Consider the following 25,508-nt stretch of genomic DNA (forward strand, 5'->3'; position numbering starts at 1 on the left):
GGCAAATATGGCTTTAATGGGGGGTTTAATCCTTCTTTCGCACGTAAAGCAGATGCTTAAAATCTTCGCTCCTTTTTCCATCAAACATTATGCAGACAATACGCCCCAATGATAAATGTTTTATGTCTCATGGTGCGAAGGCTTATTTAGCCTGTCGCTTTGTAGAAATGTCTCTTTCTTCCCCCAACATCCGCATTTATTTTTTATAAATCATCCGACATCGAGTTGCAAAGTATGAAAAGCATTATTTGCAGATTCTACAATCTTCACGTGGAAGCAGCATCGTGCAAAGAAATCTAAACTTATTTACGAAAAGAAGTTTGTGATAGTCAAGTCGGATTTGGTGCTAAATAAAGAGGATTGAGTTGAATATGAAGAAGACTGATAAAGAGGACTATTGCTGACATCAAAAGATAGATGGCAATATAGAAAATCTGGAGATTGCTTTAGAACGCCATTGAAGTGGGCTTGTGTAGGTTCAAAGAGTGACTCGAAATTAGTATACCAGAAGAGAGAAGGTTTTGATATGATTCTATAGATGTGTTTCAAACTAAAAAGCCTGTCCATCCTTCCTCGTACTGAATGGAGAGAGGTCTAGTACCTGGGAGATCACTTGTTTATAGAGAAACTCTGTCTTCACCACCGTCGTAAGGAGCATAGAAACCCCTTTTCGCTGCACATTTGACATTTTCTGGTACGTGCAGGCACTTTTTCCATATGTAAATCTCACTTCAACAATAGCGGAAGGATATAAAAACTACCGGGTGTACCTCAAATTCATTCCAAAAGTAATTCCGAAGGGCTAGTCCAAAAGGCACATCTAAAGTTTGCTTCGACACTTACTCTCTGCTTCGTGATGGTATGATTGTCTGAGATAATGTAAATGGTAAACATTCATACCACTTAAAGAGGAACACCATGAGACACGCAGCAAAAGTATGGTTGGACTCTCTGATTTGAACCTGGAATTATTATCGACAGTTTGGAGCTATGCTAAATAGCACATGATTAAGTTCCGATTCCTCTGCTAGACACAGAAGTACAATGCAATCACAAATATGGCATGCATCCCCCATTTTGGTCTCACTCCCATGGATAAAGATAAAAAGCACGCATCAATCTTTCCAGATCGACTCGCTTCAATAATCACATTAATTGTGGTAGGCCATGGGAACGAATATGCACAGAAAGAAAGACAAGCAGGACCGCATAGAAAAAGTACCATACCATTACCATGATGAGCATACAGTGTAGTGTGTGTACACAGATAAGTGGCATGTGAGGGTCAAAAGCAAGAACATAAACCATCAATCTGCTGAAACCTATGAGTCCCGGAACCAGATTAAAACAAGATAAAGTACCTCTGAAGTATGAAGTGAGGTAAAGCCATGAGCTCAATCCGTTCTAGGCTAATAACTTTCCCCCGGTAAAAGAGTATAACTGATGATGCAAAAGGCGAATTCCTTCTATAAAGAGAAACATAGACAACAACGGATTCAATTTATTGTGGAAGTACGCAAAACTACAATTCACATACCCCACCAATGTTTTCACTTTTTTAGGCAAAATGCCATGACACTAGTGGACATTTAAATTATTTTCGTCTGGAGAATCACGGAAGGCTGTGTTCTCCATAGCAGATAGAAAGGAATCGCCATCCAAAGTTTATGGTCAAGAGTCAAGACAATGGCTTTCGCTGGCCTTCAAGTCTAGCATAGCGACAACATCACAAATTAACCTAGTGATTGCAGAAAGTTCCTGGATCAATAATTTTGCTGAGGCTAATTCAAATCCATCAGATTGGACCATAAACAGATAAAAGAAAATTCCATATGGACAAAGGCAAGATAAAATCAGGCAATATGTGAAAAGCAGAATACGTGCTTTTGGTTTGCAACTCATAGTCCAATAGAAGGTTAATATGATTCATAACGGCAAAGTTTTATAGACAGTAAGGAAAGTATCTAATAGATAACAAGAATGGGAGAAACTTTACACAACAATAACAACTTGTGGTAATCCACCATGTGGGAATGAATGCACCACCAGTCTCAACTTGCCATTATGGCAAATGAACCAAACTTCCTTGTAGTCCCACTAGTCTCATATACAAAACCTAGCACATAATAACCATAACAGTAACAATCAATTACCTTGTACTTGCCATCTTCAGCACATTACATGCACACACACACACTGAGAAAAATATTTTCACAGTTCAGGGACATTAGCTTTGGTGTCTGTAGACATGTTCCGATCTAACATTGGCTCCACCGGTTCCAAGGGATTATGCTCATCAATGGGCAGAGAAGCAGGGTTCATGTCATTGTTTCCAGAAGTGATAGTAGCCTTGGCTTCCTTGTCAATTGGCTCCAGTAACACAGAGGTAAGACTGCCAGAATAGTCATTGACTTCTGCCATCCTTGCAATTTGCTCAGGCTGTCTCACTTCATGACTTGGATTTGCAGAGACACTGATAGCTGCACTTGCATAAGATTTGGTGGACTCCACTCTTATAAGCTCATTGGGCACGTTATGCTTAAATGTGGCCACTACAAGCTAATGAAATAAAAAACCAGTGTGTCAGACTCTTATAAAATATTGATCAAACAGAAAAATTAATTTTCTTATCGCAAAAAACATTTGAACAATATGCAAGCGCTAAATGAAGACATTGTACTTGCACATTATGATCGTGTCAGCAAACTTGTGCTAAAACTCCATTTGTTTCACTGAAAATTTTTACGATAAAAGAAAATATTTTCCATGAAAATCATTTCCAAGAAAAATGGTTAATAACTTATTATTCATTTGTTTGGATGATTTAGGGAAAATGATTTCCTTCTTGCCAGAAGGAAAAGTTATTTTCCCCCAATCTAAACTTGTTGTTTTCAGTTCATGGAAAATGTTTTTAGTAGACCGATTAGTTTTATGTTATCCAAACACCGAAAAGTCGGGAAATAATTCCTCAGAAACAATTTTTCATCAAAAAAATGGACCCTAAGAGTTAAGCTAACTCATATTGGTCAATATAGAACAATAGAGAGTCAGCATCCACTCTAGTGCGGTGATCTAGCTTTTGCTATAATGAGCAACTTAGAGAAAGATACCATTTAAGACCAGGGGTCATAGGGTGCAACCGATGTAATAAAGGAGAAAGACGCATAGTTTGGCAATTTCACTTTACATGACAAATATAAAAACATTACTTGAGTAGGGCCAGCAGCTATCAATGGACCAGCAACTCCACCGCCAAAAACCCTACCATCAGGCTTAGCAAGCATGACACTGACCAAGCTAAGTCTAGGGTGCGTAGAAATTCTACCTTCCCAAATTGTAAATGAGCCATTCAGGGCCAAAATTTCAAAACACCCCTGCACAACAAGGAGAACATAAAAAAGCCGAACTAAACCTTGCAGTCAGTTGCTCTTTCTATTATTTAAGGACCCGAACCGATCTCTACCGTAATTCAAAGAAACCAATCCGTACGACCTGAAGTATTTACTGTTCCTCATCCATACTAATGTAGGATTTGGTTGGTCAAGGTTCAGCATAAAACTTGAAAAGAAATAACTTCTATAGAGAACCAAAACCGATACAAAGATGCCTCTAGTAACAAGTATTCTGAGTTTTTCCCTCATCTGCACCTTTCATCAATAAGAACAAATTCAAAACTTGCCATTCCACACTAGAATACTAAAAAAGCGGTTGAAATTGTAGATTCTTGTTCAAAGAAAGTCCACAGGTAGCAACCAGTTGAAAAGGTAATGCTATGATTAACTGCTATAAAGGGGGGTGGGGGGCGCGGTCGCGCAGAAGAAGCTGATTAAGAGATAAATAAACTGTTGTTTCATGGAAGAAAAACTGCAAGAGGATTGGCCGTTTCCCCCAGAACGCAACTAGCCCTCGGCAGGAAGTTCATGCAAGCTTTCATACTATGTATGCCCATGTAGGATGACCAGTGGTTAATTTGTAATCAACAGAGGGAAGAGCGGATGGAAAGCTCTGTTTTCATCGGCACTAAATGAAGACACAGGAGTTAAATGACAAATCCATATCATGCTGCAGATGTCCCCTTTTAACCAATAAGATACAGAATGTAGGATCTTCATGATTTTGGTACATGATCCAGCATCAGGAACTGAGAAAGTAGTGTTAATCGCGGCCGACACAATACCTCATAACTCAAAACACCGCCAAGAGGCCCAGGTTGGCGTACGATGGCACTGGAGACAGCACCAGTTGCCGAAAGCACCGAGAGCGAATGAGTGTCCGGTTGAATCAAAGATGATAACTTGGCAAGAATTTCCTAAAGACAACGCAAATCTTTTAGGATGGGACCCATCACATTACAATGGGTATCAGGAAAAAGAACACTCCATAGGAAACATCCATATCTCACCTCCCCTCTATGTACGGTCACCGTCTGAGCGCCGAAGCTTCCTCCAAGTCCCCCCGTTGGACGTCCACCTTCACAGAATAGGTTCAAACATCAGGAGAAAAAGAAGCATGCTCAAATCGCTACAACGAACGGATTTGTACACACAAATCGCATGAAACGAAGACGTTTCTGATTCTAGTGTTGGCGATCACTCACCAACGGGAGCGACATGTAGAGTCCCACTGGAGGAACCTCGGGGCCTCCCTCTGCCGCGCTTCACCGAGACCTCCGGCGCGAGGCTCCGAGACGACGACGACGATGACGACGGCCGCATGACTCCTCCGTCGACTCCGTACTTCCTCGGCCTCCCTCTCTTCTTCTTGACCGCGGCTCCGGCGACACCGGCACCCGATCCCCCCGCGCCCGCTTCGGATCGCGATTTCCCCCCACCGGCATCGCCGCCATTGCCTCCCGCGCCGAGCCCCGCGCTCGCCTGCAGCACGACCCGCGACTCGTCGGCGCCTCCGCCTTCCATGGACGCGAATCCTCCGCGCCGCCGCGAGCTCTGGAAGCAGAAGCAACGCGAGACATTTCTCTAGCGTTTGTCAACGAAGCTCGGGGAAGGGGAAAAAGCGCTCGTCGGAGGAAGACGACGACGACGACGATCGCCAAACGAAGGCGTTCGGAGTGAACAGCGAGCTTGGCAAAGCGCGCCGGAAATGGAAGAGAAAAAGAAGAGGGAAAAGAAAAAAAGAAAAAAAGGAAAAAAAAAAAGAAAATAAAATAAAAGAAAATAAAATTCACCTGCTTTTTTCCGCTGACGACGACGGATTTAGTTTTCTTAATCCTGGTTTACCAGTGCGGTAATGGAGATTAAAGATAATAAAAAAACGCCCGGACGGTTGGTTTATCAAGCGAAGCGCCAGATATTTTGGATTCCCAAAATGCCCCCCTGGGAATATCTAATTATTTTTTTTTATTTATTTTTCCCTTTTTTGTTGGGTTTCCTATCATTCCGCATTTGGCAAAGGATGGACGTATAGAAGAGCAGCTGCAATTAGAGATGGATTTCTCATAATTGCGAGAGATTTTGTTACCATATTCGATATTTCTCATAATTAGAGATGCATTTGCCAAAGAACAAGAGATATTTGGTCGCTTATTAGATGAATAAGGGACAGATTCGGTAACGAGGAATTTGTATATAAATATTAGATCATACGTGTCTACCCTCTATATAGATGATCAATTTACATAAGAAATTTGTCTTTGCGGAAATGATCAGCCCGAGCTAGGCAGGCCAAGCCCTACATTTGGTAAATTGAATATAACTTCAGAAAGGATGACATATATCTTATATATTTTGTCGAAGATTTGAGGTGACCGGATTTATCCGGATAAAATAATCTCCGACTTATATCCGGATAGGACAAGGAATATAAAAAATGAAAAGACAAGAAAAAGGATGGAGAGAGATAGATGAGGAGGAGGAGAAGGCAATATTTGCTTATGCTAAGTGAAACCGCAAAAAGATTGATCGATGGAGGAGACAGAGCAGAGAGCACATTGAGCAACGAATGCCCATCCACGGCTTCCTTATCATCTCCTCTAATTGAACCAGCCCGCAAGCTCCACCGCCATTCGACGTCGGAGCAGTGCTTAGCCATTATCCCCCTCTATCTCACGCTCTCTAGAATCGTTTAATCCGTTGGATCGACGCGGTCCGACGCTCTAGACCTTGAATTTGAGGCTCACGACCTCATATCCGAGGTTGCCAGAAAAAAGGGACCGTAGAGCTGAAGTCACCTGAGGGGGTGGAGCTCAGGCTCGACATCGATTGCGGCCAAAAACAGAGGTCGCAGCTGCGACCTTACGTTCGTTGAAATTGTAGGTAGCAGGCTAACGCTAGAGGCATCTGAGGCTAGGCTGGTCATCGGTCATGGCGATCGTGTCGTGACCGGTGACCTTAATGACTGCCTTGCTAAGAAACACTAAGAAAGTCACCCCAATTACCATAGAGCAAAAGTTAAGTAAAACGACAAGGTTTGAGAAAGCGAAAAAGACACAAATAGCCAATTTTCTTGGGAAGAATCATGAGAAGGTGAGAAGATAGTCGAGACTTGAAAAAAACTAGCCAATTTTCTTGGCTCATCTCGAAGGGAGAAGATGAAGTTCAGACTTGAAACGGGTGAGGGAGGAGGAAAAGATTGAGATTTGATTCAAGCGCATATCTATATCCATATTATATCCGGGCCTCTACCAAACACTATATAAGACATTATAAATCCCATTATCATATATCATCTTCATCTTATCCGACAAAAAAAAAATCCAGATGACGAAACGTTACCTATAAACTAGGCTTGTCTGATCCATCCCATTGCCTTTCGGCTTGGCCAGGCCGGCCAAGCCGCCAAGCCCATAGTCAGATTCAAATGGCCATTAGGATTTTCTTCCATCGGCCGAGTAAAAATATGAGTGACCAAATGAAACTGGATCAATACATATTTCTAACTTCTTTTATAGAATAATCAAATAACGATCAACATTATCCTATACCATCATATCCTATCGACTTCTTCGCATGCATTTGCAATCAAAAGATCCACGAAAAAGGCGTGAATTTAGGGAAGAAAGATACTCTCTCTTGTCAATCTCGTCCACCAAAAAAGCTGATCCATCACCCACAGATACTAGTCCATAGCTGGTCAGTGATATGGTGAAAGACCAAGTTGCCATGACAATTCCGGAGTCCCTGGCCAGACTCATAGTTGTCTATCCATGATTTGGCTCTTAGCCGTCGGCATCTTTATTTTCCCTCAACATTATGAATAAATTCAATTTCGCAAAAAAATTTCAAATGCACCACCAGCATTTGAATGAGAAGGGGTTGAGAAGACGAAGGTGACATCAAACAGAAGCAGACTTCTTTCATTCCGGCTCATCCAGATGTCCAAACAGCTCTTCCCAGTGAGACGAAGCTTCCTCTGGCGTCCGGAAAGTCCAGATATGTTGCTTGGCTTTCTCGCGGGTTTCCAGGATTTCCTGCGAAATAGTCCACTCCCTCATTAGTTTCAGTAGAAAAGAGACGGATAAATTCTAATAAGCGAATTTCTGATTAGTTTCAACAGCATAAAAACAAGCCAATTGTCTCAAAATGAATACACCATAACCCACAGTGACAAGGAAAAGGTGTGACAGTATAATTCAGCAGAACAGTTTTTAGCTAGTTGCATAACAGGAGCAGGGAAACATCGATACAACTAAGTGGAGGAATTTCCCGACTTTTCCAAATAAAATTTGTCCTGCGATATGCAGGATAAACTTTAATGCACGAGGGTGACAATTCTAACTCTTGGCAGCGGAAGCATTAGAACAGATGGTAAGACCTCTACAAATAGTATGGACTTCCTGCCCAGAGGCTCGGTTCTCCTCCTCTTACAGTCCACACAATGAGTGAGCATTCATCAATTTCTTTTGGAATGAGGATTCGCCAAACTTTTATCCTCCTAAAAGAGAAAAGGCATGAAAAAAGAAGAGCATTTCTACTCCTTACACTAGCAGAACTCTGGGTATCAGTTGTGCATGCAGTGATTTTCTTCACACTGTCAAAACTAAGTCCACCAAGTGACACATGATATCAGAATTTTCATAAGTAACTAAAGGTTCAATGGCCATCCCTTTATTAGAAAAGATGACAGAGGAGAAAGAAAATATCTACGCTTCGATCCAAATTTATAAAAGTAGTGGAGCAGACACTCGGTATTTGGAAAATCCTATGGTCATGCTCCTCGATTGATGATTCACCGTCATCCAGAGATAAAGCTCCACCAAAACACCCAAGAAAACGAGGAGTTCACCAATTTAAACAGGAGAAAGAAACTAGCTCAAAAAGGTGTACAACAGAACATGATGGAATGGAAAGGAATCGAGCCTGTCTAGCATCATCCTAGTTCTAAAATCTTTATAAGTCATTAAAGCAGGGGGACTGTACAAGTACTTCTCATCAAACCTAAAGCTATAAATCCACATATGTTTGCCACTTTCACCAAACCGACCAGCTTCCAGCTCTTCCAGGGAAGAAAGAGAAGAAAGAAAAAAAAGAAAAGAAAGACAGAGGAATTCTTCAACATCCTTATCTAGCTATAACAAGGCTATCGGCGGAGGATTTAAACATAAGAAAGAATAGAAAGATGATCCATTGGAAGTACTGCTTAAACTCTTTAGAGGATGAGGACCCAAGAACATTAGTGAACATGGCAATGAAACAAGCAATCGCAGAAGAATATCAGCGTTCACCATCACATGTCGAGGAGGAACCAACAAGCAAATCTCAAAGCAATAATAATAGAAAAATCATCTAAGAACATGCCGTCCAATGTCCACCCTAAACGAGCCCGAGCAATGTGCTGTGAGAGCTGTCGCCCTTCCGCACGAATGCTCACTCTTTCTCCCTACCTCTATCTTAACTTGAATCCAATCATCTTTACTACTTTGTCAATTTCCCGAGAACATTATGCAAGCATTTCTTCGATTCTTTGAGACAATTACATCTATTTCTAGACTAGGGCGAGTTTCATCTCAATTATTTCCAGACTTCGGTCGACTTCGCCGCATTTCATTATCTTCATCGGTCGGCATTCACTTGGAAGACCAAATGCTTCATCCCTAAACTCACTTCCAAGCTCCAATTTCTATCAGTTTCACTACTCCTGGCATAACAAAAGAAGCCGGAAACCACCGAAAGGGACTTCTCGCGCCGCAAGCACTTGCACTATCCGCGAATGAAATGAGGCGAGCAGCGGCGCGAAGACGAAGCAATCACTGACCTGAACCTCGGACGCTCGTTTGGTCTTGAGAGTCAGGCAATCGACGAGGGCGCTCCACTTTCCGGAGCAGTTGTCGAGAACCCCCGCCCGGTAGTACTGCTGCATCTGATGAACCGGAGCTGCCGCGACAGAATTTGCCGAGAATTACCAAAATCGCGAGAAGAAGAAGACGACGAAAGGAAACAGCGGAATCGCAGGCCAAAAATTCGAGGTAACGCAAGGTCAGAGACGAAGTAGATCCTTCGCCCAGAGCTCCCCGTTCAACCGCCGCACGCAACACATGCATCTGAGAGAGAGAGGAGAGAAGGAGAGAGAGAGTGTACAGTAGCAGAACCAAAGAGCGTTGAAGCAGGTGGTGCACGACAAGCGCCGCCGCGGGACGGCGGAGGAGGCTTCTTCGTCCGCCGACGCCATGATCGCAGACGCTCGACCGGGCCGACGTTACGCACGTGCCGATTGCGGAGCGCGAGGGCGAGGGAGATTTTCTCTTTAGGACCCGTCGAAGCCCTACGGATCCGATCCGGGCTTATGCCGGGTCGGACTCCATTTCATATCCTGCATTTTTTGCGATGAAATTCGAGTTGTCAAGCCCGAGTTCGAGGTTGAATTCATTTATTCCCCGTAATCAATTGAAGTTAAATTGAACTCAAGTTTTTTGCCTTTTTCTGTTTGAGTTAAGCTCGAGTAACAAACTTAATACTGAATTGTGCTCGAGTTGGCTAGAGTCGAGCTTAAACTTGCAACAATGTTGACTCGATTATACTGACTCGACCTGATTCGACTAAAAGCCCATTCTTTTCCTCGATTTATAACGAGTAACATCTTAACACGACACATCAAGTTTTTTATATATAAACATTTAGTCTACAATTTTTGTACAATTTTTCCATAACTTTTTTTAAAAGAAAAAATTTCATTTTAAATTTAACGGGGAAATCATTCATAGAAATTGAAAGAAACTGCCCCAAAAGGTCCGCCTTTCCCGTACAAACCTGTACATCTGCTTTGATCAAGCATTATATTTCACAAGCCCACTGAACCCAAAAGAGTAAAACAGTGTTCCCATTTCATTGTCTCTCCTTCCTAATTGAATTGATCATCTAGCAAAAGGGTTAAAAACTACAAAAAGCAAAAAAAAAAATAATTAAAAAAAAATACAAGGATTAACAGGATTTCCAAATTTTAATGCAGTAGCCTCTTGCTACATCCACACCATTCTACTCATCAACGAGGTCCGGCAGCAAAACCGTTATAACACCATACGATCGTCTTACTGAGATAAGCTTGCGCATATCATATGCTTAAGCCTGTACAAAGCCGAGGCACCAAGACAACATGTTTTACATTCGACTTTCGAGAAAATAATGCAATTATTTCGACGACGAATCGCAATATGTTGATTCTGTCGAAATGAAGCTATATTGGAACATACAAAATCCACCCGACCCTTCATTTCAACGTTTTCCCACGTCTCGCTCCCATACAACTGTTCTCGAGTTCAGTCCTACCAAGAACGGGAACCGGAACCCCCCAAATATCCATGAAAAACCAATTGCATCAAAGCCTGCTCTGATTTCCTCTCCATTAACTTATGAAACATCCATGGCCCCGAATGACCTTATCAGACTTGCCTCCAACCGGAGCCTGATAAATCTAGAATTAGCGAGCCTAGATAGCCCAACTTCTTTCACAGCAAAGCAAAGCGAGGATTCTTTTACTATGCTGGTTTCTGAGAAATCTGGATCTTCATGGCTTTCTAGCTCCAAGTCATCTCAAAAAAATCACTAGAATGGGAATTTTGTGAGGACTATGTGAAAAGCATCTTCAGCTCCTCTATACGTGCCGTGCGAACTTCTTGATCCGTCAAAGCACCGGATATAATTCGCTGTTTGCGTGCTTGCACTGCTTCCATCCTCTCCTCAACCGTTCCCTGCCATTTGCAGATGTCAACAATTGTAAGGCTCTAAAAACACGAAACAGTCAAAGAGGAGAAAACACAGTAATGGATAACAATCACAGACATAGTAAGGACTTTATCAGAGAAATAGCCGCCTCATGCAAGTATGTAAATAATGCACCTGGTAACAAGCAAAATCATCTTAAAAAATGCCAAAATAGAAGGAAATGGGCATAAATCTAAGTGCGTTACTGGTAACAGTGCACAAGTCAAACGCCACACTCATGGATGTGAACCATGAGATCATCAAAAAATTCTTCAACCAATAAAAGAAATGAACCCAGTTACCCACCACATGAACGAACATCATTCACATGATAGTCATCTTTTTCTTGGCCAGACATGATAAGTCACCTTGACAACACCTAATTTCAACCCCCAAAACTTAGAGATTTCTGCTGCTGGAGCCATTAGAGCCAAAAAGGATAAATCCCATCCATACAACTACTCAGTCTAAGGAAATAGGGAAAACCTTCACAATGAACCGTTTGATCATCACACTTTTTGTTTGCCCAATACGATGAATGCGCATGACAGCTTGTTCCTCCACTGCTGGATTCCACCATGGATCCTGCAGAATATTTTAGGACAACGTGAATACTGTATTAACAAATTTTCTTCTTTAAGACCTTATGAAAACATTTGCCTAAAACTTTTCAAGCTTCTGCAAGAATATTAAATTTGGAGATTACTGCAAGCAATGCAACGCATAACAGAACTTCATCCAAGGAAAGCCCCCAATGCATTGAGAGTGGATGCCGGTTAGATGGAGCACAAAAGTTAGCTCAAACGTTCCGGTTCTTCTACATGAGCACTATCCCTGTGCTATTATAATCTTGAATAGAGCCACATTCCCTATTGCCTTTTTCCTGATATTAAAATGTATCTTACATTTACTATTCTTATCCGAACAAGGCAATATTGATCCTAAATATTTCCCGAAAGCATCTTTCCGTACTCTTTGAATTTATCATCAGTAACGTAAGCTGAAATCAGATCATAAAGTTATACTTTATTGAAGATAGCAGCTTATACTCCAGTAAGATAACAAGAGGCAACACATTTGATCCAACTAATCCAAATAGTACCAGCTTACCAGGACAAAAGCATTGGAAGCAGCTATCAAATTTACTCCCACCCCACCAGCCTTCAATGACATCAGTAAGACCTAAGCAAATAGATCATCCATGGAAATCTATCAGCCAAAACAAATCATCCCCCAAACACCAGCAAAACAAAAGTTAAAATATAAAGAAAGTAAAAAGAAGAAACCAAAGGACAAAACTATCTATGCTAACCCGAATATCATTGTCCTCTGAAAACCGTTTAATCACATTTTCACGCTGTTGCTGACTGAGAGACCCATCCAGACGAACAAATGGAAACTTATTTCTGCAAAAAATTGGTGAATATTCAGATGACAAGCTAGAGAGAACCATAAAGAAAATTGACAACTATGTAAATGCAGAAAAAATCACTGGCACTTAGGCTCTATTTCTTTTGCAGAAAATGAATGATTTGGAAAACATTTTCCTATAAATAATTGCCTGCATCGTTTGAATTAAATAGCCTGTGAAACTTTTTTTCATTATCGATAAGTACTTATGTCTAAACATTTTTGTAAACGGTGAAAATATTTTTCTTTCATTCATTTTGTAACGATATAAGCAATCACTTTTAGAATAATATTTTTCAAATTATTCATTTTCCACGAAACAAATGCACCCTTAATTGTTTATAGCCTTAGGATATTCACAACTCTTTTAGTTTGTATCTATATAGATAACCTAAAAAAACTGCTTGCATATAGACAACACAACGTTATGTCAGGCATAAAGCATAGAGCAACAAAAATAAAAGGCATCATGCTCATCTACAGAAAGCATTTCAGCACATACACGTAAGCCGTTTACAAAAGCTGCAGGACCTAGCCAGGAGCAGAAGTGCACATTAAATAGTGGTTCATATTTGCTACTTCGTAAAGTGAGGAAAAAAGAGGTTTGGATGACTTGGAAATTTTGGATCCAAACCAACTATACATCCCTCTTAATGAGATACTAAGGTACTCATGAAAATTGCTGTTGCAAATCCTACCGAGAAAGAGGAATCTGCAAAAGGTCCAAAAAGGCAGTCCATTGGCTGAAAACAATGCTCTTTGAGCCTGAAGACCGAAGGTTCTCAAGTTCATGCAAGAGAGCAGAAACTTTGGATGATTCAACCCAGTTTTTCTCAATGTCAACTTGAAAACGACTTTCAGTTGGTGCCGTGATCAAATCTTGTCTAGTGATAGTTTTCCTGCAAAGTACAACAAAGATCACAATACTTACTGACGTACCTCAAAACGCAGATTTAAAATGGGACAAGACTCTAAGGAGGAATGAAAAAATGATGATTAGACTTCTATAAATTGCGTGAGCTTTCCCAAAATACCTACAAACAGGACATAAACCAGAATTTGAATTACGCCAACTTGCCAAAAGACACTCTCTGCATAAGCGGTGAGCACAAGATGTTAGAACTGCATCTTCAAAGGCTTCAAGACATATCGGGCATTCTCCTACTTCCCCCTTGCGGAGCTCTTCCATGACCTCTTGAACATAAGCCCGCGATGGTGCATTACTGTTCCCCTCATCCAGGACACTCAGACTTCCTTTTAAGAAACGTCTCGCTAGCTTATTCAGGTCAGCATATTCCTGTGTATCCCCTCGACTGGAGAGACAAGCCACAAATCACTAAGCATTAACACGATGAGAGCTTCCTAATATATAGAACTAGATGTAACACAGATAGAACGCATAATAATGCAATGAAAAGAATACTCTCAGAAATCACAATTTCAGCAGTGCCATCCAGCAATTAGATGTTCTGAAACAACAATCAGAGGAAAGAAACCTACACAGGAAGCATTGTTTTCCCACCCTATTCCATATTCATGGATAGAACTGCTGAAATATTATCCCACATCGATTAACAACGGGTCCTAAATGCTCTTTATATTCATGTGGTCTCCCTCCACCTAATAGCTTAAGCTTTTGGGTTGGACTTTCTAACATGATATTAGAGCCAATGCTATCCCTTTCACAAATGTGCGTGGTAAAAATTCCATGTGAATGTGCGATGTCAAAATTTCATGTGCTGCTCGTAATCCGGCTTGCACGTGAATGGGGGTGCTAAAGTATTATCTCACATCGATTGACAACGGGTTTTAAATACTCTTTATATTCATGTTTGCTTAAGCTTTTGGGTTTGACTTTCTAACAAAAACTATAACTGTAAGGAGTAAGTTTCACTCGTTTCTTCTTTTTCCCAATCTATGTTTTCTAAAATAAAATTATGACAGTTTAAAAATGTAAAAAGAAGGTTATGTGATGAAAAGGTGTAGAGTCCAACATAAACAAGACAAAGAATTATCATGCAACACAGTTCCTACTTAATAAAAACAACAACAATAATAAGAATAAGAACAAAAAATCAACGAATATGTTGCTCAATGAAAGTATCCATTTTCTTGACCGTTGACGCTTTTCATATTACTAGTTAGTGTATCTTTTTATGGAAGAAGATATATCTAGGAAGAAAACGACACCTTCACAAGCACACAAGGAGGTTTATGTTTAGCTCTGCCAAAACAAGAGTGTATTTTGTATGAGTTAATGTATTCCGTTTCTCACAAAAAAGCTAATAGTTAAGATATGGAACATGGAGTAGAAAGCAAATGAGAAAAGCAGATTCCAAGAGTGGGTAGATGCTAAACATATGGAATTTAGCAGCACTTCTCATCATTTTAGTTTCTGATAAGACCACTACCGCAGAGTTTGGGATAATATTTCCGTGTCTATACAGACACAGAGAAATATCCGGATCATATTTCTGTTCAAAAAGACCTTTTGAATTTACCAATTTCATAACAATCTTCCCGGTGTTATACAATAGCATACACCACCTCACTTCCATGAAGTGATCATCATACAGAGGCAATGCAACTATACATAATAGTAAGGACGAACACATAAAGATACCACACCTCATCACAAGAAATGGGTGATCACAACATTGGCGAAGACGTAAAAGTAACTCCAATATCGAAGCATAATTGTGAAGAACCCGGCCTTGCTCAACAAATTGATCAAACTTGACCTAGAGAAATTAAATGCTTAATCAAAATGGGAATAATAGTGCCTATTCATAATGAGAATAATAATAAGAAACTATGTTCCGTTTGATTCACATAAATCAACAATTTGAAAAATATTTTCCAAACTATAATCATTTTCTTCGCTTAAGAAAATGAGTCAATGAAATATATTTCCATTATTAACAACAATCAACGCCTAAACAATTTTGCTGATAATGAAAACATTTTCTGTCAACTCATTTTGCTAAAAGATATAGATGATCACAATTAGAGAAACATTTTCCAAATTATTGATTTTCTACAAAACATACAGAGTCTAAACGGAAATTTATCTTCCATAAAACTGCCGATGGGGACACAAACCTTCGATTTTTTAAAAAGTGCTTCGTAGAAGTCCTTTTCAGCTTCGCTCAATTCACAATAAATGATCTTAACATCAGCTGGAGGAAGAACTAGAATAGGCCTGCAGTTGCACAAATTAAAATCTAGATTCGAATTAAACAGAAGGAAGAGACCAAGTACTGGCATGTCCTCTATCATTCTGCTCACCTTCCTTCTCGATCTGTGGTTAACTTTGTTCTTCTCAGCATAATCGGCTTTAAGATTGTTTGCACCAGTTTCAAGCCCCTCTCGTCCCCTTCCTCAAATGGTCTTTGGATGAGTTTATTCCACCTAGATAAAGGTTTATGGATCATACATTTAAAGGAACACTGTAACTATATCTTAAAAGGAAAATTCATTGATAAAGTAACAAAGGAAGATTCACAACATTCCATGAAATCAAAAATAGAGGTTAGAATCTCTAAAAGATCCTCAGTCTTTAAACTATTAGAATTATTTCTGAGGATTCCTAGAAAGCATCAGAAACACAAGGTCCTGAGAATACACACCAAAAGCATATCAGTGCCATGACAACTCAAAAGCCACCATCAATACAGCTCTCTTACCAAAATGGAACCTAATTGGAATATCCTTAACCAGAGTGGCCATGACCCAAACATTAAACAGCAATTGAATACTGCATGCCCCACTAAAAAGGACAAAATTGATTATTAGCGCAAATTCTCAGTTTCCAAGTATCTGTCATCATATTTCTGAAAAGGGACCTTCTGTACAAATGCACCATAAAACAAAAACTCAAGAGAAGAAGTTGATGAATTATGATCACAATAAATCAGAGAAAAAAAATGGCCTTTGGCATATCAATGATATCTTTCTCATCCGCTGAACTCAATGCCAACCCTTGAGCCTATAAAAATTCAACTTATCCTAGCAAGTTCTGAGAGTATAAAGGTTGATGAGAAAAATCTGCATTATTGGTGCCACAATAAGTTCAAGAACTGAACACGCCAATAAAAGGTAGACCAATATCATGATGAGTAGTGAGTCACAGGCTGCTTAATCTGACATTCCGTAGCTTTTACTGATTCTTGTGCACAAGCTCGAAAAATGATCTGAGCAAGATCTCGGCTATTAATTCAAACTATGCAAAATTAACTGAGACATGTCATCCACTCTCAACGTACCTGTTATATTAATCAGCAAAGGTTTCATTACAACATGAGCTCTTCTTCAAGAGAAAATGAGCTTCAAGCAATCGGTTAATTCATAATTGCCCAAGCTTATTACATCGTCATACTTACACTTTCCAATGTTCAGCAGTACATCAAAAATGGAACATTGAATGATTTTTACATATGAAGAGGCTTCTTGGAAATGACAGCTTGTAATTCTAAAGGCACTCCCTCATATATCAAATTTAATAAGACTTCTCTTCGTAAATGGACACTCTAAGCATCAAATTACGTAAAGAAAAGTGGGAAAAATGTACAAGGCTTACCACGCCCAGTTGGCCCAAGGCTCCACTCTCAGAAACCGAAGAAGACTGTAGATGTCCTCAAGACTGTTCTGTGACAGAAAAAGTACACACGCCGAGGCCCAACAATATATCAGATAAAAATGCATAATAGTTTTTCTTGTCTTGAAACATGACTTCGAAGTACAGCAGAGAAAAAGGGGCAAAGCTAAAGCCAGCACATCTCAGAAGTATTTGTTTGCCTAATTCTTGCAAATCCATATACATTTGGATCTCCATACACTTAAATGCAAAAGTTCACCTGAATGGGGGTACCAGTCAGACACCACCGGCAATTGGCAACTAAGGCAGCAGCAGCCATAGAAATTTGGCTCTTTGAGGATTTTATAGTATGTGCCTCATCAAGAACCACTCTGAACCACTGAACTGAGAAAAGCACCCCACTCTCCCCAGAATTCTGCAAAGTAATCAATTGTACAGAAACATAAGTCACCTGCTTATATCTAGATAGAGAGAGAGAGAGAGAGGGAGAGAGAGAGGTCTTTAAGCTACCTCTCCAGAATATTCAGAGCCTAAAACACCATATGTAGTGACTACAACGTCACTTTGTGCTAAGAGCTTTGCATCCTTTGGTCGACTTTGTCCATAATGAACATATACAGAGAGAGACCCAGGTTGCACATGAGTTTCAATCTCGGCCTGTCAAAACAATTCTATGGATCTGGTAACTTGCGAATACAAATCCACCCAGGTATGTAAATCTTGACATAAACATAATACAACCTTCTCCAACAAACAAAAGCAACCTTAGCAATAGCTTATTGTATTACGCGTACCTTCCACTGGCCTAGCAAAGTCATTGGACATACAATCAGACAGCCACCATTCAACATCCTCTGCTTCATCAACTTGTTGAAGCCCGAGAACTTGATTTCCCTCTTGGATGGATTTGGAGACTGCTCTAACGTGTTTGCAGTTTCAGCACCTTCATTAAGCGGTTGAGTTATGTTCTGACTGCCCAAAGATTCACCTATTCCCTTATGAGTGAGGAGGAGAGCTATAGTCATGATGGTCTTCCCAAGACCCATAGCATCTGCCAGAATCTTCAACAAGAATCATAAATTCAATAAATAGGATGTTACGACATAAACCTAACTTAAAGTAGTAATGTCTCAATTACATACTCCTCCTCGAGCCATTTGTAGCATGCTTGGGAATTCTATCGTAGCATCCCCTGAGAACGCATTCAAATAAACAACAAGATCCCTCCTGAAAAGAAAAAATCATCAGTGAACCAACTCTAAGCAAACAAATGGAAAAAAAAAAATACCAAAAGTAGTACAAACATGCCATACTTGTCTGCCAAACGATATGCCTCCCAGCATGGATGAAGTGTAGTCGCCGCCTCATCCATGCAGCGTCCCTTCTCCCGTTGGACCATCCAGTGAAGAGCCTGCTTCTGATATGGACGAAGTTCACAGTGAAGTGTACATGGAGGATCCATCTCCTGCAGTATTACATTGAGAAGTAACTGTGACTCAATGCTGCTAACTGTAACACAACGTAGATGAAAAAATAACAAAATGGATTTGGTACCTCCAAATCAAGATTATCTCCGACACCAACTATCCTGTCGACATCAGAATCTGATATGGGCTCCTCATTTTCAGCTTCATCTCCGTTTTGACATGGATTATGAGACTTATTAGGTCGTGACAAAGGGATTGGAAGACCAGAGCTAAGCTGTTCAAATTTAATTCTTTAGTTGTTGAATTTTTTAAAATGATGTACAGAGAGGAAAATATTATCCATATACCTTTGATTCTAAGGGCCGTTTCCTTGGGAACATATCATTGGGAGTCAACTCAGCCTACTTAGCAAGAGACAAAGATGCCAATAAACTTATACAAATATATGGAGAAGTGCAAAAAAATCACCAAATTGCATTAAACAACTACAGCTTCGAAATTGTATGGAGAAAATCACACCTTCTTGAATGGTGCTAGGCCCAGCAATCGGAACAGATTTGGGAAGGGATGTACCACAGATTCATCAGCAACATTACTAGCTGCCTTGAGCGAGGCCTGCTTTTGCTCGTGGAACATAGAACTATTGATGTACACACTGGGTAAAAGCAAAGATCCATCATCATCAACTGTTACATGCAGCATTCAGGCAATGCAAGGACTAAAACAGAGTATCATCTTGTTTAAAGAGTTGCAACAGTGGGCTAATGGTGTGTCTGGCTGTAATGGATAGGACCCATGAATTCATAAAGAGACACATGCAAATCACAACTCGCCAGTCACCAGTTGACATTACCTTATTGATATCGAAATCGAGTCCATGATGCCCAACATTTCGGGAGCAGACTTGCACCATCCCTCGATCTTCACCTTCTGATCTCTCACTAGCGGCACGAGACACCGAGCCCACTCATTCGGAATTCGACCAAGCTGCCAACATTGCCATCAAAAAGCTCAGCAGTGAGAACCAAAAATCAACAGAAACACCCCCCCCCCCCCTTCCCCCGGAAAGAAAAAGGCCACTATAACTTTTCGAATTTGAAGTTGAATGGAACGGAACACACCTCTCCGCATTCCTTCGTCGAAAACCTCACAATCTCCGAACAAGCTGCAGCGCTCCGTCCTTTACCAAATTTTCCCGGCGAAGGCGACGCGGCACTCTGCTTCGGCGGAAATGTAAAAGTCAGCTTATCCCCAGGCTTCACTCTTCTCCCCTTGCAGGTGGAGAGCCCAGCAACTTCGCCGCACCCGACCAACCACCACTCGCTCTCCGCCGCCCCTGATGATTCTCTGCCATCTTCAACATCCTCTCTCAAAACCGCTCCATCCGTCGCCCCGCCGCCCGGACCATCCAGCCCGCGACCTCCTTCGTCCGGCCTCCCTTTCGAGATCACGCCGCCGCTCCTGGAGCCCGAGTTGCGATTCGCGACCCCGGGATTCCTCCGGGGCAGAGGCCGCTCCCTCGTCTTGAAATTGGGGGTGTCGAAGATTATGTTGATGGCCCTCGTGGCGTCGTTGCTGGCCAGGTGCAGGGCTCGGATTATGTCCATGTCCGAGAAATCGGCGCCGACGACGGACCGGACGGTCGACAGCAGTTCGTCCGTCGCCTTGCTCCCCATCCGGCGGACGCGAGCACCAACCCCGAGCCCTAATCGCAATCTCGGGCGAATCGAACCCGCCGATCGAGGGACGGAGCGAGGATCCTTCGGATCAAGCGAGGAATTCGCAGGTCCGGAATCCGAGAAGTTTAAGGAATTTTCGAAGGGACCGTGTTTGCATCGACAGCGATGAGAGGCGGGAGGCGTTGAAAATGGCGGGCCGGGGTTGAAGTCGGAAGCGAAAGCGAGAAAAGAGTGCGCGAGGAAGGGGGGCACAGGACACTCGACACTTTCGCTTCGCCCTTCCCGCCACGAGAGAGAGCGTGGTTCAATGCGGAACGGCTCACGGTAGCGATCGTAGGGACCATCGACGCCGCTTTTGATTCGGTTTTGGAAAATGGGCTTTTGAGGAATTTGCAAAGGGCGTTTGATCTAAACGGCTCAGGATTAAATACAAATTGCCTTTGGTTAAAGTCTTAAAGAAACCTGGATGCTTCGAGCCGAAGGTTCGATAGCTTCTTGGCAACGTCTCGAAAAGCTAATATACCTCACAAGAACTCAGACTGCAATAATGTTAATTGTGCACTTCAGCCCCAAAACTTTCGAATATTACATTTAAATCGTAAAACTTCTGAACTCATTCACATATGGACATAATTGCGCGCATGGCTTTCTTCATTGATTCTTGGGATATATGCCTTAGAAGTCCTAAAACTTTTCATAAAAGTATAATTGAGTCCTAAAACTTTCAAAAAGTGCAAACAAGTCCTAAAACTTGTCACGAAAGTGCACTTAAGTCATAAAACTTTAAAAAAGTGCAAATAAGTCCTACAACTTGTCACAAAAGTGCAAACAAATCCTAAAACTTGTCAAATTGGTTCAATCAAGTCCTTCCATTGATTGTACTTTTTGAAAGTTTTAGGACTTATTTACACTTTTGTGACGTGTTTTAGGACTTGTTTGCACTTTCGTGACAAGTTTTAGGACTTGTTTGCACTTTTTTAAAGTTTTATGATTCAAGTGCACTTTCGTGACAAGTTTTTGAATTTGTTTACGCTTTTTGAAAGTTTTAGAACTCAATTGCACTTTCGTGATAAGTTTTAGGACTTTGAATGTACTTATCCCTTGATTCTTTTACCCTACATGACCGTTAATGATCCTTGTCACCCAAAGTAAATAACCCATTTAACAAGGTTGGCTTCTTCCAACCCCGAATTAAACAAACGTAGGTATTGTTGGGAAAATCTTTTATGATGTTTTGAAAATGACAAAATAATCAAAGGCTACTGACGAGTTTAATGGTTGAGTTACCAGGTAATCCACGAATCGTTATGCATATGATGTCTTAATAAGGTGAATAAGGCATTGGGTGTAGAGGTGTTTACAAACTGGAAATATCCTAAACAAACCTTGAAAGGGGAATTCGGTAAAGTTTGAAAGTACCATGGATAGGTAACGGTGAGGTAGATCCACAATTGTCGATAGACTTGGACGTCACCAGACAACTAGACTTAAATATCACCAGACAACTGGACTTGGACATCATTAAAAGCCAGTTATAACATGGATACGAGCAAAACTCATATGCAAATATTGACATGTGTTCGGACTCTATGATAAAGTTGAATATCATCATAATATTAGTAGACTCTTGATATCTTCAGATTCTGTACTAAAACCGGATATAATCATAAATCTACTCACACATTCATACACATTGAAATATATTCAGACGCAAGCTTTAATCATCACAATTAGTGATCTGGCTGGATTTCCTATTTAGAAAGAAATGATTAACCTTCGATATTAAATATAGTTTTGCAACGACATTCTTTGTGCAAAACATCTTGATTGATTGGCAATCATTTCAAAGACAATCTACTTTCCATTATCGAAGAATTCCACCTATGGAAATTGAATATTTGCTACTATGGGCAACCAAATTAACAAGGGTTTTGATCTTATCTTTCAACAAGTTGATTGGAGAGTGATCCTCTAAAAACTGTCCAATGAGCATATTAGAAGTAGTGGAATATAAAAGGAGACCAAAGTACTGAAGTGAAAAGAGAGGTCTAGAATAAAAAATTCCAAAGTGCAAGAGAACTTCGATTATATGCACTTGTCTCTCGTGAGCTGTAAATTGTAAACTTTTTGAAAAGTGTTAGCAATGTTATACTTCGTGTTTAGGTGTAAGATAGTGAATCCTATCAGCTTGGGTATAAGTAGCACCAACTTCAGGGAGAAGTAGTTGGGTATAAGTGGTTATTAGTGTGGATTTCAACTAGAAATCTTCTTGGATTTTAAAAATATTTCTAGTGAAATCTAGCAAGTAGGCTATTAGTGTGGAAAAGTAGATGTGGGCTTACATCAAGTCAAACCACTATAAATTATTTGTGCAATTTCTTCTATCTCTCAAACTCTATCTCTTTATTTTAATAGAACTTTCCACACCTTGATTATCATCATATCACCATCAATATTCAGCTTTACCTTCACTCGACTTTGATAAAATTCAACTTGATTGTCCTACTTCCGCATTATATTATCAAGTTTTTGTAAAATCACATATTCATCCCCTTCTATGTTATATTGCTAGCTACAATAAGTGCTACTGAAAATGGAGAATCTTAATCGGTCAATGAACCCTAATTGGCGTTTGATTTGGGACCGTGGCGAGCAGAACGAGCATGCCCCATTCAATAAGAAAATGAAATTAGAAATGTCATAACTTTGGTACATTACTTACTTTAGTGTAAGAACTTTTCGCCGAATTACTTTAGTATGATCACTTAAGTGCCTTTGATAATATATTCCGGCAAAAAGTCATATGTGGCTTTTTTAAATAAAATTTTAAATCAAGCGTGGCTTTTTTATTGAAAAAGCAAGTGGACGATGAGCTTGGCCATCCCATACCTAAACGACGTCGCACCTAAAAAACTCTCTCAAATAAACAAATATCTTTGTTGACTTTGACTCTGTCTATCTATCGTTCACTGTTTGTACTCCATTGCTCACTCGCTCGCACACCATCTCTCGCTCACTCAATTTGCGTCATCCTCTCTCGTTCACTTACTCGATTGATGCGAGAAAAAATTAGGGTTTGGCTCGGGGTTAGAGGGAAAAATTAGGACTCGGTGGTTGGAGGGAAAAAATTAGGACTCGGTGTCAAATCGGCAAGCGTTCTGCTTATTCTCGCCTTCGTCCTTGCTTTGTCGACATGAACTTGAACCGCTTCTGCTTATTGTTCTCTCCATTGCAAGATTTAGATATTAATTTTGCCCCAAAATCGTCGGTTTGAATCAGGCTTTTCAATGAGAGATTTGCGATTGCAATTAAAGTTTCTTAAGTATATAGAGAGGTCCCTCCCTGTAATTCAACAATCCATAGAAGAGCGCACTCTCTCAAACATTCTCTCTTTACGATCCAGGTCGGCCAAATGAGCAAGCGGGGTGAATGAGCCATTCCAAGCCTAAGCGTTGCACGATCACGATCTCAAGTGTTGCCCCGTGATAATATATAGTAACTTCATTCAACATCGACGATGATGACTCCATAGCTTAGTTCCCAAGCCAGTTCGGGCGCCGAATAATAATATAGTGTCAGGAACTGATGTTTCCATTGATTGTCAACTCTAATCCTTAATCAAACCAAACTCCATTTAATAGCAATTACTTACGCAAAATGGCCAATTTCAGTCAATGGCACCTGCAGCTCAACTCAGATGCACAGAAGCAATCCGAGTGCTGCCTAAGAGAAATTGAAAGATCACTTCGGATGATCGAGCATCATCAACGACCACGCGAAAATGGCCGTGACTTATCAATTTGTCAGTCTTTATTTCGCGGTGGAACTAGGACGCGATTCGTGCTACTAGATGCAATCAATCGAAATGGAGTCATGTGTCGAATCGCTTGGCACCCGTACATTTCCTTCCTTCTTCTTTTGCGCGGTTACCGCATACGTATATCCTGCATATGCACGGACACGACGCAGACAGCAATGCGAGCTAGATGAGGAAAAGTCCGGATCGAAAGTCCCGAACTCGAACAAGGAATACAATTAAGTTTCAAACCTCGGAGCAATCGATCAAATAAAAATAAAAAAGAAAGAAAATTCTCTTTCCATTGCGAATTTCTGCCAAATCAACGAGGCAATTTCAATTTCCTCGACTGTTCAATTTTTTCCACAGAAGGCCCCAACCCCAAATAGCCAAATCAAGCGACCGGGCGCACCGAAATCAGCAATTTTGCGTTGTTCCAAAGACGAAAGGGGCTCCCTTGGAGTATTCAACCTTTCGTTGCAGATTCTCGCTTTCAATTTCAGCATAATTCAGATTGGAGCTTGGACTGGACCCGTAGATCCAAGAATGGAGCTGCTCATGCACTTGCAAATTGGGCCTCCAATCATATAGGCACCAAATCCTCTTTTCTTTACCATGATCTCCCTGCTAGAGTTAAAAATATTGTACTAGTAGAGTCTTCTTTTATATTTCGCTCTAATGTAGGTAATGCTTCCTTTTTGTAATTGCTTTGTTTGCAATATAAAGTTTAATTTCTAGCAAATAAAAAAGGGGCTCCCGTGGGGGTTTGCCAAAAAAAAAAAAAGAGAAAAAAAAAAGAAACGTTCAGGAAATTTGGCGGGTAACGATATCGAAGCCGGACGCGTTCCCGCCAATTTTGCGATTTCGCTGTTTCATTTTAAAGGGCACAATAAGAACAAAAAAAACAAAAAAAAAAAAAAAGAGAGGAAGAAAGCCCGCGCGCACTCAACCGATTCGAGTGGGAAGAAAAAGAATTTTTACACGAGCGGCGAAGGGGTACACTGAGTTGACTCGTTCGGTTTCCCGCGTTTTCCGACCTTCGTCAACTCTCCATTCTTTTTTTTTCTTTCGGGAGTCCTTAGTACGTTAGCCACTAATTCTTGTATTATTGATTTGAGGCCTTGCTCGTTTGAAAACCCAAATAGAAAAAGAAAAGAAAGAAAAATATGTTCCTAGCGACCGTAATATTACATGTTTAAGTAATGTAAATTGATGATACCGACTTAATCCAATGAGCGAAGCCTGGCTGAAGAATTGCACATGCATATCGAAACTTGGGCACGCAAAGGCGAAATATTAGTTCACGGGACACGTTAATTACTCGAGGCGATCGGTTTCAGGATAGACCGGTTGCCAGCCATCCTGGAACCGAGAACGACCCACCTGATCATGGACCTAGGCGGGAATCGGACCGACCAATCCGTTTCGATTCCCGGGTGGGTTCTC

The 25,508-nt window shown here is 40.8% G+C and overlaps 3 protein-coding genes across 8 annotated transcripts; all 3 read right to left on the reverse strand.

The window, feature by feature from the left end:
• Positions 1–1,922: 1,922 nt before the first annotated feature.
• On the reverse strand, positions 1,923–5,425 carry LOC115675029 (AT-hook motif nuclear-localized protein 9-like). Of its 2 annotated transcripts, XM_030597625.2 has the most exons (6): positions 5,186–5,425; positions 4,598–4,946; positions 4,403–4,470; positions 4,178–4,309; positions 3,210–3,374; positions 1,923–2,559 (listed from the first exon to the last, which is right to left on the reverse strand). In XM_030597625.2, exons 2-6 carry the CDS (start codon positions 4,914–4,916, stop codon positions 2,212–2,214), a joined length of 1,032 nt encoding a protein of 343 aa, XP_030453485.1. In that variant the 5' UTR covers positions 4,917–4,946; positions 5,186–5,425; the 3' UTR covers positions 1,923–2,211. The 2 variants fall into 2 exon arrangements, with proteins under 2 accessions (XP_030453485.1, XP_030453491.1); XM_030597631.2 differs by lacking the exons at positions 3,210–3,374; positions 5,186–5,425 and having other exon boundaries at positions 4,598–5,143.
• A 1,579-nt stretch (positions 5,426–7,004) lies between these two features.
• LOC115675045 (uncharacterized protein C227.17c) lies at positions 7,005–9,719 on the reverse strand. The gene is made up of 3 exons (XM_030597643.2): positions 9,534–9,719; positions 9,211–9,329; positions 7,005–7,426 (listed from the first exon to the last, which is right to left on the reverse strand). The coding sequence occupies exons 1-3, from the start codon at positions 9,622–9,624 to the stop codon at positions 7,313–7,315; spliced, it is 324 nt and encodes a 107-aa protein (XP_030453503.1). The 5' UTR covers positions 9,625–9,719; the 3' UTR covers positions 7,005–7,312.
• Positions 9,720–10,459: 740 nt separating this feature from the next.
• Positions 10,460–20,506, reverse strand: LOC115675014 (DNA repair protein RAD5A). 5 transcript variants are annotated; one of them, XM_056313292.1, is made up of 20 exons: positions 19,709–20,505; positions 19,441–19,574; positions 19,107–19,242; positions 18,935–18,988; positions 18,715–18,861; positions 18,465–18,625; positions 18,303–18,387; positions 17,955–18,221; positions 17,671–17,817; positions 17,420–17,575; positions 17,143–17,210; positions 15,852–15,974; positions 15,666–15,765; positions 15,192–15,304; positions 13,598–13,876; positions 13,262–13,462; positions 12,466–12,559; positions 12,264–12,335; positions 11,640–11,738; positions 10,460–11,140 (listed from the first exon to the last, which is right to left on the reverse strand). In XM_056313292.1, exons 1-20 carry the CDS (start codon positions 20,261–20,263, stop codon positions 11,018–11,020), a joined length of 3,114 nt encoding a protein of 1,037 aa, XP_056169267.1. In that variant the 5' UTR covers positions 20,264–20,505; the 3' UTR covers positions 10,460–11,017. The 5 variants fall into 5 exon arrangements, with proteins under 5 accessions (XP_056169267.1, XP_030453460.1, XP_056169268.1 ...); XM_030597600.2 differs by having other exon boundaries at positions 18,474–18,625; positions 19,709–20,504; XM_056313293.1 differs by lacking the exons at positions 15,192–15,304; positions 15,666–15,765 and having other exon boundaries at positions 19,709–20,506.
• Between the last annotated feature and the right edge of the window lie 5,002 nt (positions 20,507–25,508).

This window comes from Syzygium oleosum, unplaced genomic scaffold (genome assembly GCF_021117445.2).
Source record: "Syzygium oleosum isolate NSW1041296 unplaced genomic scaffold, Sole_v2.1 Sole_v2.07, whole genome shotgun sequence".
NCBI classification, from domain to species: Eukaryota; Viridiplantae; Streptophyta; class Magnoliopsida; order Myrtales; family Myrtaceae; genus Syzygium; species Syzygium oleosum.

Excerpts from the sequence above, each read along its gene's own strand:
- LOC115675029 (XM_030597625.2), bottom strand. The coding sequence starts at position 4,916 with ATGGAAGGCGGAGGCGCCGACGAGTCGCGGGTCGTGCTGCAGGCGAGC. Across the intron at positions 4,471-4,597 it reads TCTACATGTCGCTCCCGTTG|GTGGACGTCCAACGGGGGGA; the intron begins GTGAGTGATCGC and ends TATTCTGTGAAG. Across the intron at positions 4,310-4,402 it reads TGACCGTACATAGAGGGGAG|GAAATTCTTGCCAAGTTATC; the intron begins GTGAGATATGGA and ends CGTTGTCTTTAG.
- LOC115675045 (XM_030597643.2), bottom strand. The coding sequence starts at position 9,624 with ATGGCGTCGGCGGACGAAGAAGCCTCCTCCGCCGTCCCGCGGCGGCGC. Across the intron at positions 9,330-9,533 it reads CGCTCTTTGGTTCTGCTACT|CTCCGGTTCATCAGATGCAG; the intron begins GTACACTCTCTC and ends CTGTCGCGGCAG. Across the intron at positions 7,427-9,210 it reads AACGAGCGTCCGAGGTTCAG|GAAATCCTGGAAACCCGCGA; the intron begins GTCAGTGATTGC and ends ACTATTTCGCAG.
- LOC115675014 (XM_056313292.1), bottom strand. The coding sequence starts at position 20,263 with ATGGGGAGCAAGGCGACGGACGAACTGCTGTCGACCGTCCGGTCCGTC. Across the intron at positions 17,576-17,670 it reads GCTCTGAATATTCTGGAGAG|AATTCTGGGGAGAGTGGGGT; the intron begins GTAGCTTAAAGA and ends ATTACTTTGCAG. Across the intron at positions 11,141-11,639 it reads TCAAACGGTTCATTGTGAAG|GGAACGGTTGAGGAGAGGAT; the intron begins GTTTTCCCTATT and ends TGCAAATGGCAG.